The sequence below is a fragment of the Alosa pseudoharengus genome, unplaced genomic scaffold, assembly GCF_046254945.1.
Source record: "Alosa pseudoharengus isolate Yale_2024_CS ecotype anadromous, Long Island Sound unplaced genomic scaffold, YU_APseudo_1.1 YU_APseudo_1.1_scf_21, whole genome shotgun sequence".
In the NCBI taxonomy this organism is placed as follows: domain Eukaryota; kingdom Metazoa; phylum Chordata; class Actinopteri; order Clupeiformes; family Clupeidae; genus Alosa; species Alosa pseudoharengus.
The window spans coordinates 11382058-11397057 of NW_027468674.1; the positions used below are offsets into that span (position 1 = coordinate 11382058).

At 44.9% G+C, this 15000-nt stretch overlaps 1 protein-coding gene across 2 annotated transcripts in view; it reads right to left on the reverse strand.

The window, feature by feature from the left end:
• Nucleotides 1–15000, reverse strand: part of itga3b (integrin, alpha 3b) — a 53427-nt gene that overhangs the window by 17260 nt on the left and 21167 nt on the right. For both annotated transcript variants that reach the window (XM_076297863.1, XM_076297864.1), the window contains exon 2: nucleotides 3340–3473. In XM_076297863.1, coding sequence (XP_076153978.1) covers nucleotides 3340–3473 — 134 coding nt within the window. The remainder of the gene's footprint in view (nucleotides 1–3339; nucleotides 3474–15000) is intronic.

The window sequence follows — 15000 nt, forward strand, 5'->3', positions numbered from 1 at the left end:
ACATGTGCTTATTAGGTATTAACAGTGCATTATAAGCAGTTAACAAATCATTACTAACAGTTAGTTAACGGTTGTTATCCTTTAATAACATTAACTAACTGTTAACATGCAGCTTGTAAGTGTTAACAAGCAGCCTTTTAAGTTACTTACAAGCATATTTGTTAACAGTTGTAAGTGTTAACAAGCAGCTTGTTAATGCTTGTTAATGGTGTATAAGAGAAAGAAGTGGATAACTAATACGCTTAATATGACCTTTCTTACCTATTTGTAGTAAATTTTGCAGCCCCCCAATCTAAAGCGAGGACCACATAGCCTATAGCTCCACAAGCCCGACCTTCTATCTCTATATATCTACTGTATCTATCTATCTAGCTTGATTTAGCTGTGAGAAATGCACCTTCAAAATTGCTGCAGCGAGCAGGAATCGAACCCTGGTCTCCTGCGTCACAGAGTGACCTGTTACTGTCTGAGCTACATTCCTATCTGTGTTTTTGAAGAAAATGTTTGTATTGATTCTATATTCCGATAATATTCTATATCATACCAGCTATGCTTTTTACAAATATGTTTCTGATGGAAAAGTGGTGTTTAATTAATGCAGCAACAGACCACGAATGTTCGCCTCTGTTCAAGGCAAACTGAAAACGTTCGCCTATGTTTGCGACTTTGAACGCACCCACTTGTCGTCTTTAAGCCTCGGTTGCTAGGTAACCATACAACTATATACTATATACAAGGCTGGCATAATATCTTTAGACTGCTGACAAACTGACAAACTGTTTTATGCGTTCACTGAACAAAGATTATGGAAATTAAACACAACTTTTCCATCAGAGACAAATTTTGTAAAAAGCATAGCTGGTATGATATAGAACATTATCGGAATCAATATGAACATTTTCTGCCACAAACACACAGATAGGAATGTAGCTCAGTCAGTAACAGGTCACTCTGTGATGCAGGAGACCAGGGTTCGATTCCTGCTTGCTGCATCAGTTTTGAAGGTGCATTTCTCACAGCTAACTCAAGCTAGATAGATAGATACAGTAAATATATAGAGATAGAAGGTCGGGCTTGTGGAGCTATAGGCTACATGGTCCTCGCTTTAGATTGGGGGGCTGCAAAATTTACTACAAAGAGGTAAGAAAGGTCTTAGTTAGTGTATTAGTTATCCACCTCTTTGTCTTGTACAACATTAACAAGCATTAACAAGCTGCTTGTTAACACTTATAACTGTTAACAAATATTCTTGTAAGTAACTTAAAAGGCTGCTTGTTTACACTTACAAGCTGCATGTTAACAGTTAGTTAATGTTATTAAAGGATAACAACAGTTAACTAACTGTTAGTAATTAATTGTTAACGGCTTATTATGCACTGTTAATACCTAATAAGCACATGCTATTCTAAAGCGTTACCCAGTTTGCTTATCATCAAATTGGCTTCGTAAAGGTTATATTAAGGTGAAAATCTTGCATTGTGTACCTTTAAGAGAGCTAGAAAGGACTGATCTCTATTGGAAATCAGAGCCGATAGCTTAGACCAGTCCTACATTAGCTAACGTTAGGCATCAGCACATGTCTCTTTTGCTGCACTGTATCTAGTCTGTTTAAATAACTCCAGGGCTATACACCTGCACTTGAGGGTGACTTTTGTGCTTCACCACATTTTATCCCACCTTATCTGCAGTCTAAACAGATTTGTGGCAGCCCAAACAAGGCGTACACACAGTCTCCACAGCTCCCATACGGCCAATGAAGAGAAAACCAAACAGGGCTTCAGTGAACCACACTGATATGTTTGTTTGGTGTTTATACAGGAAACAATGGGAACCCTGGGAGAGCAGCTCGACCCACCGTATATGTCCTTCACTTGCCCTCTGCCTCTGAATAGCCTACATCCTATATTTATTCATGCCTAGTCACCGTTAGTAACAGTCGGCATGGAGACACTGTGGGACGTGGGGAGTGATGAGTTTTGTCCGAGGTTATCTGTTATTGCAGGACTGTGATGCTTAGTGACTTATCAAGGTGAACAAAACATATTTTTTCTCTCTCTCTCTCTCTCTCTCTCTCCTCTCTTTCTCCCTTCCTCCCCCTCTCTCTCTTTCTCTTTCATGTGGCTGTTGAGTGATTAGTCACTGATTACAGCAAAAACAAAAACAGCAGTTCCCCTCCCACCGAGAGAGAGAAAGAGAGAGAGAGAGAGATTGAGAGAGAGAGAGAGAGAACAGAACAGCCTGACACACAGTCAGGTCCCTGCCTGTTCCCTCAAGCTCAAGCACACGGGGAGAACTATGCTGAATCATGTGACTTCAGGCAGGGAATCTTTAATTAGAGTAATTAGTAGCCTACCTCAGCACACACACACACACACACACACACACACACACACACACACACACACACACACACACACACACACACACACAGTCTGAGAGAAACAAGAAAAGCTCTCTCAGCTTGTACTGTGGTCTGTGAAATCGGTGCAGTTTCAGACAAGGGGGATTTCCTTCTATAAGATCTCTTTTAAAAAAAGGTCTGGGGTGAGGCTGTGTTGGAGTCATAGTTATAGTCACAAAAAACTCCAAACTAGGAGCTGATTCTAGAACTCAACCACATCAAGTTGTCTGCTGTCATGTGCTGTTGATATGATATGAATTGCCACATCATAGGCTAAGAGAGGGTAATGCCAGAGAGTGTGACAGTATCCAAGATAGTTCTGGAGACAGTTCTGCATATAGGTGCTGATTAGGTCTTTAAGAGTGTACTGGATAAATATACTGTATAGTACATATGATGTGGAAATGGTGTGTGACAGACGTCTGAGAGAGCATCAGGCCAGAGAGAGAGCCCGTGACTGAGGGAGTGTCAATGTCTCTGTGCCATGTCAGAAAGAGTGCCAGTGTCTAAGAGTACGATCATATATTTTTTGTATATTTTTAGGGGGCTTTTATGCCTTTATTGCGGATAGGATAGTGGAGAATGACAGGCGTACGGTGCAGGTGCCCCAGCTATTTGCGCCACCGCCGGGGCCTGTCTACGATCATATCTGAGAGAATGCCATGCCAGAAAAGGTGCCCTTGTCTGAGAGAGAGTCAGGCTGAGAGTTAAAGAGTCAGGCTGAGAGTCAAAGAGTCAGGCTGAGAGTCAGAGAAAGAGTCAGGCTGAGAGTCAAAGAGTCAGAGAAAGAGTCAGGCTGAGAATCAAAGAGTCAGACTGAGAATCAAAGAGTCAGACTGAGAATCAAAGAGTCAGGCTGAGAGTCAAAGAGTCAGACTGAGAGTCAGAGAAAGAATCAGAAATGTGTCTAAGAGGCTGTGCCAGCCCGTGATGCCTACTGGAGCTGACGAGGTCCATGCGGGTGCAGTCGGTGGGGTCGGTGCTGACGGGGCAGGTGTAGATGGCGCCCGTCTCGTTCACCTTCGGCTTCAGCTGGGGGAAAGCCTGCTCTTTAGGCGCACCAATCAGGAGCCTGGATGGGAGAGAGAGAGGGAGAAAAAATTATAGAGAGAAAGGGAGATATATGAGGAGAGAGAGAGAGAGAGAGAGAGAGAGAGAAGGAGGGAGGGAGAAAGAGAAAACTGTTTAATGAATGCAGTCACATATGAAGGCAGTCTGACTGACTACAATCGCACATACAGTAAGTACTCAAGAAGGCAAAAGACACCCGGAGGGTCAAAGAGGGCACAAACTCAAAGCATCCAAATAATACAGAACACACACACACACACACACACACACAAACACACACACAGGAAAAGCTAATCAGTTTTCTGTTTCCTGGCACGGATAAAGGTAATGAAATAGGTTAGTATAGACAGATAATACTCTCTCTCTCTCTCTCTCTCTCTCTCTCTCTCTCTCACACACACACACACACACACACACACACACACACACACACACACACACACACACACACACACACACACACACATACACACACACACACACACACACACACACAGACAGACATGTCCAAATCCTCTAACTCTGAACAACAAGGGGGTTTAGTTTACAGTAACAGACAGGCATGAGTATACCTCACACAAACACACACACACACACACACACACACACACACAGCACGCACACACGCACACACGCACGCACGCACGCATATCAGTGGATTTCAGTGAATCCATGAAACCACAGCAGTGACCACACAGCATGAGAAGAATACGTTGCTTTAGAGAGGACCATATTAGAAATCCCCTCTCTTACACAGAATGAACAGTCACATTGTGAAGAAAACCTGATCCATGACAGCCCTGGATGTTGAAAACAGAGACTGTCAGACAGACAGAAAGACAGATAGACTGACAGAAAAATGTAAAAAGTAGCCAAGCAAATGTGGAAGAAAGGAAGGAACTGATGCACAAGAGGTTGTACGCTGTTTTGTGTGTGTGTACCTCTGCTTTGAAGTCATGGTTCGGTTAATTTTCAGTACAGTAAGCCTGTAACTACTGTACTGCTAAGCTAAAATTCACTAACTATATTTTTGTTGTGCAATGGGAATATTTGGAAAATAGATGTTTTGACAACTAAACTGACATGGTCCACTACTTAATATGGTTTTGTGGGAACTCGAATTTGAAACATTACTGTTTAAGTCTGCATTTGGTACATTTGGTAGGCTTACGCATCTGTGTTGAAACTAATACCCTGCACCTATACAGTTCAGTTCAAATACATGGACTTTTACGCTCCTACTGAGAGGTTAAAAGAAGGAGAGAATTGAAGGAGGAGAGGAAGGAGAGAATAGGAGGAGGAGAGGAAGGAGTCCTACTCCTACTGACAGGTCAAAAAAGGAGAGAATTGAAGGAGGAGGGCAAGGACAGAATAGGAGGAGGAGGAGAAGGAAGGAGAGAATTGAAGGAGGAGAGAATAGGAGGAGGAGGAGGAAGGAAAGAATTGAAGGAGGAGTAGAAGGAGAGAATAGGAGGAGGAGGAGGAGAGAATAGGAAGAGGAGGAGGAAGGAATGTGGGAGTGATGGAGGGAGAACAAGTGAGACAGACAGCAGGTCTGAGCATGAAGAACGTGCTGCGGAATCAGTCTCTTTCTCCCTCCCTCACACAGCAATCACGGCAAACATGCTCACAAAGCGCATCAGTCAAACACACACACACACACACATGCACATACACACAGACACAGACACACACACACACACACACACACACACACACACACACACACACACACACACACACACACACACGACACATACACACACACAAACACACACACACACACACGCATGCATGCACACACACATACACACAGACACACACATAAACACACACAGAGAGACAGGGCTAAGCTTAGACATAATTTCAATGCAAAAACATCCATATTTCTCCCTTCATATCTCAGTATATTAAAACATATTTATTCACATTACAGCACAAGCTTGTTTACAGATGTGCATTTCTTAACATTACACACTAGATGCAGTGAGATATTTAGCCAGTGCTGTTGGCTGTGTTATGGGGCAGTGAGATGTTTAGTGTGTGCTGTTGGCTGTGCTATGGGGCAGTGAGATGTTTAGTGTGTGCTGTTGGCTGTGCTATGGGGCAGTGAGATGTTTAGTGTGTGCTGTTGGCTGTGCTATGGGGCAGTGAGATGTTTAGTGTGTACTGTTGGCTGTACTACAGGGCAGTGAGATGTTTAGTGTGTGCTGTTGGCTGTGTTATGGGGCAGTGAGATGTTTAGTGTGTGCTGTTGGCTGTGCTATGGGGCAGTGAGATGTTTAGTGTGTGCTGTTGGCTGTGCTATGGGGCAGTGAGATGTTTAGTGTGTGCTGTTGGCTGCCCTGTCTGACCCCTTCGTGCCATAGGGTCATTGGTGCAGTCTAATGCTCTTTTGACAGGCTGGGGATGATGTCATAAAGGAGACAGGCTCTTTTTCGTGGCCCAGGGGTTCTCTTTCTTTCTCTCCCTCCCTCTTTCTCACTCTTCTGTTCTCTGACCTTTTCTCTCTATCCACTCATCCACTACACCTCTCTTGCTCTCTCCATTTATTTTCTTAAGGTTTCTTAAGAAAAAGGGAGGGATTTCCACCCCTGGAACAGCAGACTTCACTCATACTCTCTCTCTCTCTCTCTCTCTCTCACTTTCTTCCTTCCTCCTGTCTTTTCTTAATCTCCTTCTCTTCCAGTACCCTCTCTCTCTCTCTCTCTCTCTCTTTCTGTCTGTGCCCCAGCATAACTCTTCTCCAGGTGTCACTTAAATACGGAGATGAACAGAGAGCTGCCAGGAGCAGTCTGGACTTGCCAACATGTACCTCTCAACCCTGAGGCTGACGAATGAGGACGACTACACACACACACACACACACACACACACACACAGAGAGAGGAGAGAGATGGAGAGAGAGAGAGAGAGAGATTTAATGTGTCACTGTGCCAAGCTGTTAAATAAATTAAATAAATCCATTTCTTCTGAAAAAAGACCCTCATCAATCAAATTCCACACTCGTATGAACCCCATCAACACACACACACACACACACACACACACACACACACACACACACACACACACACACCGAAGACTTTTGGCCTTTTTTTTTGGTGCACAGCAGAAGCACTGTGTCCTTACTGTGAGTAATGTAACATGGGCAGCTGCCAATGCCTGCTCAGTGAAGCAACCCCTTCATCCTCATCCCCATCACTGTGTCTGTCTGGCTGCTGTAGTATCTATGAGCGATGTAATGTGATGTAAAACACATCTACAGACTGTGGGAGGTTAACAAGCAGTGATAAATCATGTAGTTCAACTCTAGTTGGCATGGCAATAAAATGTTGAAATTTGGAAAGATTAGTCATATTACTGATATTATTGTAGTGTACCATATGTCTGTGCTCAGGAACCTACAGTAAGAGACTTTACACTGTGTTTGTAAACCACACAGTAACCACATGTGGTTAGAAAGTGGTTTAGCTACGTTCCCATTAATATAGGCTGCACTGGTTAGCACCCATTAATATAGGCTGCACTGCACCCACTAGTATAGGCTGCTCTGGTTAGCACCCATTTATATAGGCTGCAAGGGTTAGCATTACTATAGGTTGCAAGGGTTAGCACCCATTGAAAAATACAGACTTGCTGCAGTTTTGATGTTCTTCATATGAGTCAGTGGATCAAAGTAAATGGTTTTAAAAGGCGGTGTGTTTTAAAAGGCGGTGTGATGGAGGGCTGAGGGAGGCATGTGTGTCCGTCGTCACAGCAAATGAAAAGCTTCTATCAGCCATACCAGCCCTGACACAGCGCACTGCACCTAACCAGGTGTGGATGTGAGATCATACCTGCCAACCACCTGAGTTTAAAAATAAACACACACACACACACACACACACACACACACACACACACTCTCTCTCTCTCTCTCTCTCTCTCTGACACACACACACAGACTCTCACTCCCTCCCCCCCATGCACACAGACACAACCCCAAAACAGGATACCACAAAAAAGACAAGTCACGGTGTCTGCAAAGCTTCCAGAACTTCCAGAACATTCTCCACAGGTGAGACGACCTCACTTATCACCCAACCCCCCCCCCCCTCTCTGTGTGAAAGTGAGATCCGTATCTACAGTATATCCCTGCTAAATCTACTTATTAACTTATCTCCTCTCCCTCTACACAGACACACAGACACACACACACACACACACACACCAGCGGTGCGGTGCAGTGCTATGTGTACCTGGCTCCCACTAGCACCACCACTCAACCACAGACACCATGTTTACAGGCACAGCAATACCGCAAATGAATCAGGATAATGCAACCCCCCTACCCAACCAACTGTGTGTCAGTGTGTGTGTGTGTGTGTGTTTGTGTGTGTGTGTGTGTGTGTGTGTGCGCGTCTATGTGTGTGTGGGTGTCTGTATGTGTGGTTTGGCTTGATTTTAGGCACGATTCTGTACTGTAATGTCTTTGATGTCTCTGATACAGCACCTGATATCAGGGCATTGATGAAACAAGGATAATGCCCCACCCCCCTCCCCCAACCCTATGTGTGTATGTATGGTAACAGGGGGTGGCTGGTAGCGAAACTACCTAGAGAGCTGGTTTAGGGTTGATTTAGGGCACGATTCTGCACTGTAATGTCTCTCATGGCTCTATAATGTCTCTGATGCATCACCTGATATGAGGTCAAAGGTGAAAGCAAGGTTAATGCGTCTCTCTCTCCCCTCGCTCTGTGTTTACGGTAACAGGGGGTGCCTGGTAATGCAGCTGCCCAGTGGGTTACCTCAGGGGCATGCTGGGTAATGTGTTTGTTTGATGTTGCCTGATAAAGCTGCCTGATACTGAGGCGGAGGTGAAGCCAGGCTCTGATGGATGCACGGCTACAGTGCATTAACACCAGAACGCCTGGGAGTGTTGGAGCCACCAGGTACCATTTGTAGCATGGCCATTAGTAATACACACACACACACACACACACACACGCACGCACGCTGATGAGATCTCCTGATACCAGCCCTGCCCCGTAGCCTGCTTTAGGCCGTGATTCTGCCACTGTAACGTCTTTACTGCTCTCAGATGTACCACCTGATATCGACACTTACCACTGATGAACGTACAGTGAAAAACACATTGCACTGCATCATAATGCATCATACTGTCGGAAACAAGTCGTTCGAGCCACCAGGCCCCATCTGCAATGTCAGCAGAGGGAGTTAACAGCCCAGCCGTGTCCAGAGGGCTGATCTGGAGCATGGGGCTCCAGCGCAACGTGTCTTGTGATCCGATGCACCACCTGATACTGATGCCAGCAGCCTCTAACACTGATGGATGAAAGACACTAATTCCATTTTCATTCAGTTCAATCGTATTAGTGTGTATTCATTTATAGCGCTAAAACAATTGAAATAGTCTCAGGGAGCTTTAGAGAGAGAAGCGAGAGAGCTCTGAGCCTGAACCCCCATTAGGCCTACTGTACGACGGAAAGGTCACAGCTACTATACCATCAGGTATCATTAGCAACACAGAACAGATGCAGTAATCAGCGGGGATCTCATTGGAAATAATGAAGTGGCAGTGGTGAAGCGTAAATGCTCAGATCATAATAATTCGAGACGTTCCTAAGTTACACGAACGGTCTACGCTGGTGTTTTGCTTTGAAAGTTCCACACTGAAATTGTTTGACGCTAGTGTAACGCTGCCGCTCCAAGTGTTCTGCACCATGCATTCCGCACCGTTCCGAACAATAGCAAATCTGCCGCTGGTCACTGTGATCCCTGCCTTAGCGACAGGAACGAGAATGACTTGCTGAGGGAGTGTAGCCAACCAGTCAGATAGAAGAGACAGGACGTCCTGACACACTTTTCTAGGGATACAGAGATCGGCCCCACAGCTCAGAGCAAAAACAAAGAACCTGCTGCCAATACAGGGAAGTGACTGAGTGAGCTCCAAACATATCCTTCAACCACCACAGACAACTGTAAGAACAAACCAAGCACAATTCCATACTTTACTAAGTATAAATATATATGTAAAAAGAATGATAAATATTAGAAATATACATGTTGTACCATACTCCATAGCAGAACATGAACTACAGTACGTGTGTCATGGGTGCATGCTATGTGGGTGTGTGCTGGTGCACTGATTAGGATGGATGTTGATGTGTGACGTGTGTATATATATATATGTAACGTGTATGTTGTATGTAATGTGTGTGAACGTGTGTGTGTGTGTGTGTGTGTGTGTGTATGTTTGTGTGTGTGTGTGTGTGCGTGCATAGACTTGAAAGAGAGAGTGTGTTTTTCATTGTATGTGTGTGTGTGTATGTGGTGGGCACAGAGGGGTGCTGATGTGTGATATATGTGTGTGTGTGTGTGTGTGTGTGTGTGTGTGTGTGTGTGTGTGTGCGTGTGTGTGAGTGTGTGTGTGTGTGTTTGTGTATGTGTGTGTGTGTATGTGTGTGGTGTGTGTGTGTGTGTGTGTCTTCATGTGTGTAAGTATAGTGTATAAAGTGTATAAAGTGTGTGAACGTGTGTTTGTAAGGGTGTGTGTGTGTGTGTGTGTGTGTGTGTGTGTGTGTGTGTGTGTGTGTGTGTGTGTGTGTGCGCGCATGTGACTTCACTGTTCACTGAGGCCTAGCTTAAAGATCACTCAGTACCAGCCGTTATCTGGCATTCCGCAGGAGGGACCCAGACAGACAGAGAGGAGAACCAAGGCCACTGTTGACAAGTCTGTGTATGTGTGTGTGTGTGTGTGTGTGTGTGTGTGTGTGTGTGTGTGTGTGTGTGTGTGTGTGTGTGTGTGTGAGAGAGAGAGAGAGAGAGAGAGAGAGCAGTACAGAGAGAGGTTTGAAAACGAGCAGTACAGTTTTTGAATCAGAGCCAAATGTGGGAGCAAGAGAGAGCAGGAGGAGTAATAGCAGACCAGCAGTGGCTCAGCAAGTTCTTTAATTCATCATGAAATCAATTCCCTGCAGTTTCAACTGAGCTCTCGCTTTTCTTTTCACTGATAAAATGGATACCTCCTGGACTGCAGTAAACAGCATAACCTCATATGTCCAGTTGACTTGGTGTCAGCACATGGTCTGACCTCCCTGACCTGTGTGTGTGTGTGTGTGTGTGTGTGTGTGTGTGTGTGTGTGTGTGTGTGTGTGTGTGTGTGTACTGTATGTGCAAGTGTGTGTATGTGTGTGTGTGTGTGTGTGTGTGTGTGTGTGTGTGTGTGTGTGTGTGTGTGTACTGTATGTGCAAGTGTGTGTATGTGTGTGTGTGTGTGTGTGTGTGTGTGTGTGTGTGTGTGTGTGTGTTGTGTGTATGTGCAAGTGTGTGTATGTGTGTGTTACAGATGATCCAGAATGGAACAGTGGCAGAGTGGTACCGGCGGTCTTCAAAAAAGAAACCAAAATGGCACTGGCTACTTGTAACCGCCCGCCTCAAATTCACATCATTAATGCTTGCCTCCAGTGCCACACCCCACCCACTTACCTGATAATAATTAAGGCACATGCTACCACCTGACCGCTGTACTCCTTTAAAGAACACTGCTTGACCGCTGCGCTCCTGTAAAGAACACTGCCTGCCACTGCCGCCCACACGCTCACAGCAATCCAAACTATTCTCATCTGTAGTTCCCCAATGATGGAACGCGCTACCAGTTCCTAGAACTTTCAAGAAGGTTGTTTTGTTTTTGTTTGTGTGGCTCCTCCCAGACGATGAAGACTCTAAACATGAGCTTTAAAACACCTGCTGGGAGGCGTGTCCATCGGCAACAAATAGGCCACTCTTCCGCAGTCCCGGGTGAGCAGATGAGCAGCAGCATTTATGAGTGTTAAAATAAACTCACTACCTTGTTTCGCATCTTGATGTTGCCATGACACTTGCCATGACCTTCTTCTCTGTTTCTCTGTTTCTTCTTCTCTGTTATGGGTTATTCTGTCTCTCCCTCATGTACATCCCTAGCCTGGTTTTTCCCATGTTGCCTTACGCGCGTTTCTATGGATTCTATGGACTTCGTTTTCATCTCAACGAAGGAACCAATCACAGAACAGACGGGGGAGGGCAGCAAGACGATGACAACACACCGAAGCCGTTAGGAGCTACGTATGTACAGACGCATTTGATAGACATTCGTAGCGCCCAATAAACGGCTCTGGGCATTCGTAAACCACGTTTCAAATACGAGAAAATGAATGTCTAGTTCCCACACCCCATCTCAATGAGATGAGGTCTGACGTTAGCCAGGCTAGTACATCCCTTGACTTGTTTCTGAATGGTCATGCTGTTTCTTAAGCAAGGTCTACTTACACTATACCATGTCTCCTATTCACACTGCATCTTGATTGTTCTTTTTTGTAAATCGCTTTGGACAACACAAGTCAGCTAAATGAATGCAATGTAAATGCAGTGATGTCTGCTACTGTATGTGTCATCTTGACCAGACATATGAAGAGTGGACATGAAGCTGCTTCTAAAGTTAGCATCTCATCTTCCACAGGGCATAAAACAAAACTTTTTTTCCACGTTACTGTAAGTAATAACTCATCAGCTGTCAGTGACACTTGATTCAGATTGACTGACAATTGATTGACAGAATGATTCCGTCCCCGTTGCTGTGAGCCCGTTTCATATGATCAAACTTCTCAGGCAAATGAGGTGATTCCAAATTCTTTATCTCAATTGCCACCCAACCATACTTTACTTACCACCAGTGCACTGCTGTGGCTAAAGGAGAAAAAATGAGGGAGAGAAAAAGAGTGTAGAAGAGAAAGAGAGGGAAATAGGGAGAAAGAGTGGGAAGTGTAAGAGAAAGGGATAAAGACAGAAAGCTGGAGTGAGAGAATGAGAGAGCAGAAGAAGGAGAGAGAGAGAAAGAGAGAGAGAGAGCGTAAACAAAAACACACAAACGCAGCATTCATTCAGGCCGTTTAGCAGAGCCATGAGGAATTGGAGCGTGCATTACTCAGCTAATCGCAAGCAGGGGAGCAGGGTCCAACTGCAGCAACAGCAACAAACCCTGACCCCGCCTGACCCTCACCTGGACCGCAACACACAAATACCAGCCACAGTGAGGAGTTCTACCATCAGTGCTAAAACATCAGATTGATTGCACTTAGAGTTCAACCAAAGCCCTTATAGGCAAGTCCCCCCACTGGGCAGCCATCTTGGTAACACACTTTGGCCAGTTATCGGGCAGCTACTGTCCTATTCAAGTGAATGGGGAGGCATACAAGAAGAGGTGGGATATATGTAAACAACTGGCGTTACCACCCCATGCATTTCTATGGAGGATTCTTTGAGTGCTGTGTCTCCTCATTAGAAAGTCACACACACTAGCAACACACTAGCAGAGTGCAGCAGCGAGAAGCATCTGAACCAGTGTCACATAACTCTTGCAACACACAGCAGCACAGTTTCAATAGGAATTCAATGCCACTCAATAGACTGCATATACCTCCATACCGCCCCAAAGGGTTCTGCTTTATTCCCTCCTCCCAAACAAATCAACCAAGCAACCAACCAAACAACAAAAGACTGGTGAAGACATAATCTCTGTGGCAGAGGACATAAACTAGGGCTAAGACTAAACTAAGATTACGTAACCGCGCACCTGCTACTGTGAAAAAGAATATAGTCTTAAGAGATTAACTTAATTTAACTGAAAAGTATAAATGCACACGATCACACCGCTCTATGGTTCTGGGGAGTAAATGCTTTGCTACTACAGGTACATGCTAGCCTGGATACCAGACTCTCTGACTTCGGAGTACTGTAGGGAAATGAAATTGAGCGGAAGTACGTAGACAGCCGGAGCCAGGCTAGGTACATGCTGCAGCACATACAAATGAACTTGGTAGGTAAAATAATAGCTGACATAATGACTGACAAAATATCATCACCTCTTTGCCCAAAGTATTTGTTACACCAAATGTTGAGAGACATATCCTCTCATTCAGACAAAAAAAAGGTTCATATCAACATCAACAGTGTGCTGTTGTTCTGTCAGTTTGACCCCTACAGATGACATTACAGACAATAAGAAACATGGAAGGACTGGCCACACAGTACACACAGTACACACAGAGGGAGCAAATACTTCCTCAAAGGAAGTGGGACACACACCCCATGACCTCTACTACAAGAGCAGATTACACACACACCTCTAACACACACACACACACACACACACACACACACACACACACACTTCTACAACAAGATAAAACACACTCGCACCTCTATACAACAAGTTTAAATGTTTTCATTGTTGATATTTGGCTATATTTAGCTAATGTAGTGTTCATATACTGTAAATCTCTTCGTGCCAAACACCATAACTATAACCATAACCAACAGTGAATAACGGCTGCAGGAGCATCATATCCTCTGTGTCTGCCAAACACCATAACTATAACCATAACCAGGAGTGGATAACGACTACAGGAGCATCATATCCTCTGTGTCTGTGCAGTGTGCAGAACAGCTCGTCTGGGCGTCTAGGTCCACCACTGTGGCTTGGCAGCCATCTCACCTGATGATGTTACACGTAATGAAGAGGGAGCTGTGTTCTGTAAATGCTTCGGTAGAACCGAGTGGTGATAGGCCCTCTGTTTGATGACCATACTTCTCTGTGTCTGTCTAGGTGTTGAAATTACACTCACTGATAGAAGTGTTGGTCAGCTTGGAATCTTTACTGGTGATGGCTCTCAGTCAAACAATCCTGAGGGAGTAGTCACACTGAAAATGCTGTTTGTCCTTCTTTGCTACCCATACTGTCTCTATACAGTACTCCATACCGTCCTTTCACATCACATTAAGTCAGGCAAATATATAGCAGAACAAAATCCGTAAAGCCCATACAATCACTGATCCTAAGATACATAGGGAGTTGAGCAAGGGATGGAAGGCAAATAGAGAGAGAGTGAGAGAGAGAGAGAGAATGAGTGGTAATGAGAGAGAGTGATAGCCCCATACAATCATTGATCCTAAGATACACAAAGGTATCCGAGGTGTCCAAATACAGGAGGAGACAAATGAGGCTGAAACAATGGCTTCCTCATCTCCCACCGTAACACTGTAGCTATGGGGATGGTGGTCCACTGTAACACTGTAGCTATGGGCATGGTGTTCCACTGTAACTCTGTAGCTATGGGGATGCCACTGTAACACTGTAGCTATGGGGATGGTGTTCCACTGTAACTCTGTAACTATGGGGATGGTGTTCCACTGTAACTATGGGCTGGCTGTTCTGCTGTAACGCTGTAGCTATGGGCTGGCTGTTCCGATGTACCACTGTAGCTATGGGGAGGCTGTTCCACTGTACCACTGTAGCTATGGGGAGGCTGTTCCACTGTAACACTGTAGCTACGGGCTGGCTGTTCCACTGTACCACTGTAGCTATGGGGATGGTGTTCCACTGTAACACTGTAGCTATGGGGATGGTGTTCCACTGTAACACTGTAGCTATGGGGATGGTGTTCCACTGTAACACTGTAGCTATGGGGAGGCTGTTCCACTGTAACACT